This window comes from Limulus polyphemus, unplaced genomic scaffold (assembly GCF_000517525.1).
Source record: "Limulus polyphemus unplaced genomic scaffold, Limulus_polyphemus-2.1.2 Scaffold660, whole genome shotgun sequence".
NCBI classification, from domain to species: Eukaryota; Metazoa; Arthropoda; class Merostomata; order Xiphosura; family Limulidae; genus Limulus; species Limulus polyphemus.
The window spans coordinates 356,088-364,846 of NW_013666270.1; the positions used below are offsets into that span (position 1 = coordinate 356,088).

The 8,759-nt window shown below is 30.0% G+C and overlaps 1 protein-coding gene across 2 annotated transcripts in view; it reads right to left on the reverse strand.

The window, feature by feature from the left end:
• Positions 1-7,698, reverse strand: part of LOC106459778 (G2/mitotic-specific cyclin-A-like) — a 12,061-nt gene extending 4,363 nt beyond the window's left edge. Inside the window, exons 1-5 of one of the 2 annotated variants that reach the window (XM_022386327.1) lie at positions 7,639-7,698; positions 6,624-7,529; positions 2,872-3,154; positions 2,349-2,479; positions 1,646-1,869 (exon numbers count right to left, since the gene is read on the reverse strand). In XM_022386327.1, the coding sequence (XP_022242035.1) occupies positions 1,646-1,869; positions 2,349-2,479; positions 2,872-3,154; positions 6,624-6,857 (872 nt within the window). In that variant the 5' untranslated portion in view covers positions 6,858-7,529; positions 7,639-7,698. Of the gene's footprint in view, positions 1-1,645; positions 1,870-2,348; positions 2,480-2,871; positions 3,155-6,623 lie in introns of both variants that reach the window. The other variant, XM_013919436.2, reaches the window with a different exon arrangement.
• Positions 7,699-8,759: the final 1,061 nt, after the last annotated feature.

Sequence of the window (8,759 nt, forward strand, 5' to 3'; positions counted from 1 at the left end):
ACAATATCTTTATGATGTTATTTAATCCTCTTTCTATAGTCAGAGGGTCGAAGGGCATGTCATCATGTTTGTTGACTTGCATTTGTAAGTGTATTCATCTACTACTCTATGAATGTACAATAAATTTGATATCAAATTGTAGATTATAATTCAAATTTCAGCATTATACATTAGTTAATTTATTAATTAAAAAATAAATATTAAAACAAAATTCCTAAATATTTTTTGTATATCACATGGTATGTTGAATACAGCTTTGGTTCAAAGTATATTTGCAATGTCCAAATACAAAGTCTATAGTTTCTTATGATTTAGAAACTCAAATTACTGATATTAACAACCTAGAATATAAAATAACCAATCTTTTCTATGTGCCAAGATATTGCTACATTTAGTGAAACAGTGTCCCCACCCATTTTTTTCCATTTTTGGAAATACTTGCTTATGAACACCTGCTTCTGTTTATGATGTGTGAATAACCAATCAAAAGCTCAGAATGTCTCACTGGTGATTTTCTCAGTCTTTAGAAGGTAGGAAGTTCCCAAGATTATTTCTGTCTTGAATTCCCAAAGAAAATGTAAGTGAAAGTTGTCCTAAATTCAATTTTTTACTAAAATACAGTTTAGTTAGTAAGCCTGATAAATTTTGCAATACTGATAGAGTAATATTTGGTTATTTCAAAATGCATAGATAAAACCTGGAAAAAAAGTTTCACGTCCTCCAAATGCAAAATTTGACAAAGCTTACTACATAAGGGCAAGCGGACAAACAAGTACAATGTTTGTAACCAGAAAAAAAAAAAAAAAAATCTGTTTTCTATATTTACTGTTATGTGTTCAAATATACTATTGAATATGGTAACATGACTAAGTGCACAATTGCAACTTTTGTAACATTAGTTACACCTGGCTGAAAGATCAATGAAATAGAAAAAATATAGATGTATAAATGTTAGAAAATTTAGGCCATTTAGACTAAACATTTGTGGTTTGTTATAATTGGTAGTCATTCTAGAATGAAGAAAAAAAGTAACTTATACCAATTTTCTAATTTCAGGTTGGTGAAGTCTACCAAAACCATACAGAGATAAAACATTGAAGACAACAGATAAAATTTTTTTCAAAAAAAAAAAATTACATAATTATCTTGAGATTATAAAGATTTTGTATGTGAAATTTGACAATTTTCTGATACATGAAAGTATTTTTAATCATAAAATCAAAATTACTTTATATGTTGGATAGTCAACATTCAAAAAGAAAAAATGCAAGAGCAAATCGTTATTTATTATAAAGCAAAGGCACCTCACTGTAAATTACCTACGGGACTTTCATCTTAATGTTTACCAATAATCTGCAAGATTTCATGATGATAAGCTTCCTGTATTAAAAGTTAGTTTGAAAACTATACAAGCACAAAGTGGTTAGGAAGTTAGTTTCTGGTATCAAGCCCATAGCAAGAAAGTTAACTAGAAAGTCCAAATACCCAATTTCAAATATTTCCGAATCGGTTTTTTTTTTTTTTTTTTTACATATGAATGTTTGTATAATTCACTTATACAAACTTTGAAAAAGTGGAAGGTTCTTAATTTTAAGACCCAAGGAAGTTAAATTCTGTAATAAAATAATTTACATATTAAACTTACGATGCTATAAACATGCTCGCTGTTCCAACCAGTTGCAACTTGCTCCGTAATACTGACATACAGGAAAGGAATCTGTCAATATAGGATACAGCTAGGTACAAAGTTTCTGTGTGCAACTTATACTCCTCTGCCACTTCTACCAACCAATCCACCAAAATACTCCTCATCCCATGGGTAATATCTGGTTGTTTTCGCATGTAGTTAGGCTTAGGACAAAACTTTTTCTGAAATACATAGTGATCAAGTTTCCAAATTAACATTTTCTTATTACCATGATACAAAACTGACATGAATAAAGTGATTTATGAATGCTTCTCTTGATTACTTTAAATAACATGGTATGTGAAGAAAATTTATTAAGTGCTAAATCAAGTAATATATAAAAAAGACCTAATATAAAAACTGTGGGTACATCACGATCCCATGGTGCTACTCAAAGAATTATGTTCTCATCAGTAAGAATAATCTATTTTTCTACATAAACTAGAAAATTAAAACAATACTACCAATGTTTGTTTATTAGTCAAAATATGAAAGCCATTTTTTTTTTTTGTAGGTTGATATTTATGGTTTCCCCACCAGGTATTATATGCAAGACCATCACAAATTCTCTTTAAAATTAAAATATACATTCAGAAGATCCCTGCCCAATAACTACTAGGAAATAAAACCATGCAACTCTCATAAAACTACATTTACCTACCTCAAAATCTAACAGATGGTGATAGATATCGTGGGCATATTCAGGTACAAATAGGATATTCCTAGCCATCAATTTTTCAGTATCATGCACATCTTCACTCATACAGGTTGTGTCCAAAACCATAGGTGAATCTAACAAAAGAACATTCTTAAATAATTACATATTACACAAAAAAAATTATATTAGTTTAAAGAACATTACAAGACTTAACTATCATGACTCATCACGAATCTTTCAAAAAATCCTTTGGTCATACAAATTTCTGATGAAATATTACAGTATTATATGGAGTGAAAATGTATTTTACAAATTAACTTTAAAACAACTCATTGCAAGTTTGAGACACATGTTAGAATAGCCTTTAAAATAAAGCTAATGTATAATATGGTGTGTTAAAAAAGTTCTGGTTATCCTGGTTTCCACAGGGATAAATAAACGTTCATCACATCAAATGTCATTTTATCATATACAAAATTCAATATCACTAATCATTATAAAGCAAAAGCACCTCAATGTAGATTACCTATGGGACTTTCATCCATGTGGTAAGGAGAACAAGTCTCTATAGTTGCAAGTGGAGCTCTGTGGAGACTGACAACTTCACCAGGCAAGTCCACATTCTCAGCTACTTCTTGGTCTTCTTCTGGTTCATCATAATAAATTTTGAAATCTTGAGCCTTTTTTGGCATACATATCCTGTTCTTTGAAACTTCATACTTTGATGTATTAATGGATGAAAAAGATGGTTTGGTTGTAAAAACATCACAGGTTGCAGTTTCTGGCCAGTGTTCTAGTTCTTTAAGATTCTGATAGATACAAATGTTTACACAAATTTTCATATTATATACAAACCAAAATTAATTGTTCACAAACAAATGTATTTCTTGCACCATCATATCTGATAAAGTTTACTGACTAGGTCTTTATTAACAAATAAAGTATTTTTAGAAACTGCAAGAGTTCAGATTTTGAAGTTCGTAGATAAATTCTGTTGAGTACAAAGTTCAACTACAACTGGTTGTAATGAATAATAATAATAAAAATCAGGTTGCAATATTACTAAAAATTAAACAATTACTATTAATACACCTTAGATGCTAAATATAACTAAAAACAAATAATTGTCTTAACTCATTCTGTACAATCAGATTGAAATGCACATTTCATGACCTTTTCTATGGTTACATTCAAACTTTATTTTTTCTTCTTTTTATCAATATATGTCAATAAACTTCTCAGGAAAGTGTAGTTTATAATTTAAATTATTATATCCTCCAAGTTTTATCTTAATTTAAAATAAAATTGCAACCTCCACTTTTCTGTCACGACATGTACGAGTTTAGATTTGTAATTAAAAGTAATTATGATTTTAATCTTCTACCTTCATTTGCTAAGGTAAATTTGTCAAACTCACCTTTTAAAAGCAACAACCCATTATTGTGGTAAAATGTAAATAAAAACATTTCCAATACTATTGATCAGCCCCAACCAGCAGTGGGTATAGCAAGTTTATCTTGTTCTTGTAGAAGTCAAACATTTGTGACACTCAGATATTATCTGCTTTTACAAAATGCAGAGCAAATACTGTTCTTACATTAAACTCCAAATATAAATCTCTGAAATTCTGTTGAGAATGTGCTTTCAATAAATCATAAGCTTCATACAATATACTAATGTGTAGACTTAAAGAACAAAAAATAATAATTATGCCCAGTAAGTAAAAAAAAACAAACTTAAGTTCCTTTCAAAAGGTGGGGTTATGTAGACAGAGTGCTTAATAGACTTAATGCAGCCTATATATATAAAAACTTTACTTGCCATTCTGAAAGTACTTCAATTCATTAAGTTGAATAAAATTGAACAAAGCAGGATCATATGGTTTAAAAAAATCCAAAACATCATTGAGTTCTTAATTATCACTGTTCATACTTAATTAGTACATTTTATGTACTTTAGATAGCATAATATTGTCTGTTTGCATTTACTTAATTTCACAACAATATTTTATATACTCAAAGTTCATCTTATTAGGCAGACAGGTTATTTGGAACTTTTTGTATAAGTCTCAAATTAGTTAGCAAGTGCCTTGTTGCCCTGAAGAATCCGTAATAGCAAAACATTGGCTTAAGTAAAAACAGGTATGTTTTGTGAAGTAACAGATCATGTTTTAATTATTTTTCAACAATGACAAGTCATTGAGAACATTACAAAAAATGTGTATACACGATGCTGTCTTTGACATATAAATCAAAACACTCACAAAAATGGTCAAATTTAATATTGGCAATATTAGAACCCATAATTAGAGAGAGAGAGAGAGAGAGAGAGAGAGAGTGTGTGTGTGTGTGTGTGTGTACACGCACGCACACATAGTGAAATAATTCACAAGTTATCACAACAGTATTTTCCTGTAAGTATAATGCTAATTCTGCAGCAAGAAGTACAATGCTACCACCATTCTTGATGCTACTGTAAAGACTTTCAAATATATCATGTTTGCTGAATGTAAAAATACATTTTACCAAGTTAAAAAAAAGCTAAGGCACCTGAAACATTTATATTTACCCCTTAGGTAAACATTTTAATTTTTTGTTAAACTTATATTATGTATATCTTTAGATGTTACTGGTCAGGTAGAAATAGCCATGGCTAGATCTGGGCAATTTAATTGATAACCTACGAGCAGCAATTATATCAAATAGTGTCATGTAAGCTAAATGAATTAAACAAAGTTGTTTCCAAAATGAACATCAAATTATGGCTGAATTGACGACTGCCACAAAAATAATCAACTAATCAAAATTAGGGTTTCTGATCATTCCAGATATTTAATGAAATGAAATATTGCTATTATCTTTGTTGTAATAACAAACATACATAATGGGCTATCTGCACTTTGCCAAATTTTAGAATTTTTTTTCAACTTCATGTTTGTTCAGATTTAGTGTTTTAACTTTCATAATGATTCCAGGTTCAATTGCAATTGCCACTAGACTTGCTCATCCCATCTTTGTTATGGCAAAGCTACTAAGGCTATCTATCACCATCACTAATTCTGGACTACAGGGAAGGCAACTGACTGGCATCTCCCACCTCCAACTTACTTTCCCATTTCATGTTTGTACCATGATTTCAAGTACACTTTAGTAATTGTTTAATCTAAGATAAGTTGATTAATGGGGCCCACTGATTAATCAATTAGTAAATACCATTAATCTTAGTTCTATCCAGGGCTTAGCACAAGTTATGTATGGGACTGAAAATAAAAATTGTCACATACACAAAACACATTATATAAATTGAAGTAAAAACTGGAAAGAATTGGTTTTCTAACAGTCCTCCATTGACCATTCTTTTTAATCTATTGAATGCTGATTTAGCTATAATTACAAATTTAAAAAGTTAAAGTAGCTTTAACCCTTTCCAGATGGGTCACAGGTGAAAGACCATGTCATCGCATTTGCTGACTTGCATTCAAAATTTTATTGAACAATTATTTCATGAATTTATGTCAATATGTTTGATATTAAACTGTAAATAATTCAAATTTTAGTATTACACATTACTCAGTTTAAAACTAAATATCAAAAAACATAGATAAACATCAATTTAGGATATAAAATAAGAACCCTTCCATGTGCAAAATTTTAAAAGGGCTTAGCAACCTCCATCAAGCAGTAACCAAGTACAAAGGTCATAACTAAAAGAAAAATTTGTTTGCTCTACTTTATTTACTGTTATATGTTCTAAGAAAAACAAGTTTAAGGACTTATTTCTAAATAGCAATAATCTATATACATATATAATGTATACTAATGGAAATGTGACTGTATTTTGCAAAATACTAGTTTATTAAAACACAGCCAAGACAGGTCACTTTGTAAAAATAAAAGGTCAGTTTTATATTATTGGATACGGTAATATCTGTGCACATTTGCTGTGTCAGTGTAACTTCTGTATTGCTAGCCTGGAAAACAACAGATAGTTTATTCCTTAGAAATGTTCGATAACTATCTGGACATTATAAAGATTTCGCATGTGAAATTTGAAAATGATCTGATGCATAAAAGTATTTTTAATCATAAAATTGTTTTCCACTTACCTCAACAAATCTGTTTCAGTATAATTTTATTTTGCCAAGTACAACATAATTTGTAAACCCATACTGTGAAGAAGTTAGTTAATAGAAAATTTCTAAAATCTTTTTTTAAAAAGTTAGAAATCACCTAAATACTACACAATTTGTTCAAAAAAAAAAAAAAAAACATTACTCACTTCTTGTTTCATTTTAGGAATATTTTCAACACTGCACACTACAGTTGATAAAGCTGGTCTAATGCCAATTCTTGTTGCTTGTGTCGATGGCCATTTGGCTTGAAGACCTTTCATGGCTAGTTGGTTACTCTTACTAGGCGGTTTATTTTCTTCATCAATTTCAGCAGGGAAAGCATTTTTATTGTGCTTTACCTTGAGTGAGACTCCAGCCCTTACATCGTATTTACTTGTCATTGTTAATTTGTATTTTATATTTTAAGCCCTATTTTTCTTTCAATACTATGGTAGCCTATCAAATTCGGTCAGTCAACTATGAACTTGTTTGAAGTTTGAGCTGCTGATAGTGCTAGTCTCCAAGTCTTAATTAAGTTTAAAAGTTAAACAAATCGTGAGCCTCAACGTTTTACTTTTAAGTTGATCTCTTTCTTAGTCTTAATTTCATAAATTTAACCTAGCAAGTTATTGTTTAACAAGCGAACTTTTCCCAATGATAAGACTATTATTATTTAGTATTAACTTGCTTGGACAGTGATAAGAATTCTCATTAATGATTAAATTAATGGCATATAATGTTCAACACTGTTATTGTATAAATACACGATATAATAGGTTATAGTAGTAGCAGGCTACATTAATAATAGCACTTAGTTTAATCAAATTTCTTCGTTAAAGAGGCCTAACAGTAACATAATGGGAATTGAGGAAATTAACTTTACGTTTTGCAGTAACACCTAACTATGAAACACTAAAAATAAAACAGTAAGTTCAGTAACGATTATGCATAACCATAATCGTTACAAAGTCCATGAATCTCACTCGGTGGGTAGCTATTGTTCAGCTAGTACTAGTAAGTGCAACTGCAAGTCTGAATATCTTCAAATCTTGTAAATGCTCCTTTCTTTGATCCTGAAAAATTGAAAAAAATACTATGGCAGATTTTCGATATTCGAATGTTAATAACTCTTCAAACAATGAATTAAAAATCATTTGTTAAATGCAGATAAGAAAAACCAACCGAAATCTTTACAACGTTTAAAACAAGGCCTAAGCTACAAACATAATAACTGCTCGATTCTACTGGGTAAACGTTAAAAGCCCCGCGGATCTATGAATCAGCCAATCACAAGTCTTTCTTCTTTGACAGCAGCAGCACCACGTGACGCTTAAAATCATTGCTAAAAATTTTATATGATGCAATTATTTAAAATTTCGTCAGAGAAAAATTATATATGTAAATATATGGATCAGTATAATTGTAGTTCTACTTATTTTATTAATTTTAAACATTAATAACTTTTTGAATGTCAAACTTTAATAGATAGGGCAGAAACATTCCAGGTGGTAATCACGTGATATTAATATGCATAAACAATAAATCAAACTTGCCCAATAAAAATATTATACACAACTGATAGTTTAGGATCGTGGTATGTTTTAAACAGCTCAATTTATGTAATGGAGATACAACGTATTAACAAAATTGCAAAATAGAATCTGAAAACAATACTTCATTAAATGAATCTGCAGAAACTAAAAATAAATGAGTAGATTCTTATTTAAATAATTGAAAAAGTTAACGTAAGACATATAATGCTGTAACAATTTCACAAGTCAGTTGAAAAAAAAATGCATATAGAAACAGATAAGGATTGTTTTATAATCACAGTCGACTCATTTGCTTCAACAAGGAATATATTAAAAATTTATTTTAAGTAGCGTTACTCGTACAACATGAAATATTACGCATCTAGAAGTAGAATTTTTCACCAGTCCGACAGTCCGAACATATTTCAGTGATCACCAACGTAGTGAAAACTTGAACAAGCTTGAATCAAAATGTCAAATAAAACAATGTTGCAGAATTACGATACCAACACACCACTTTCATGTGTTACACCCTTTAAGGTAATATAATATACGGACAATATGAGACTATTTGGTTCTTCAAGGCTGTTCCTGTACACCCACCACTGATCTATATACTGAACTGGACTGAGCATGACCGTGGGCATATTTCAAAATTCAACGATACTATTGTTTGTTTGTTTTTGAATTTCGCGCAAAGCTACACGACCGGCTATCTGCGCTAGCCGTCCCTAATTTTGCAGTGTAAGACTAGAGGGAAGGCAGCTAGTC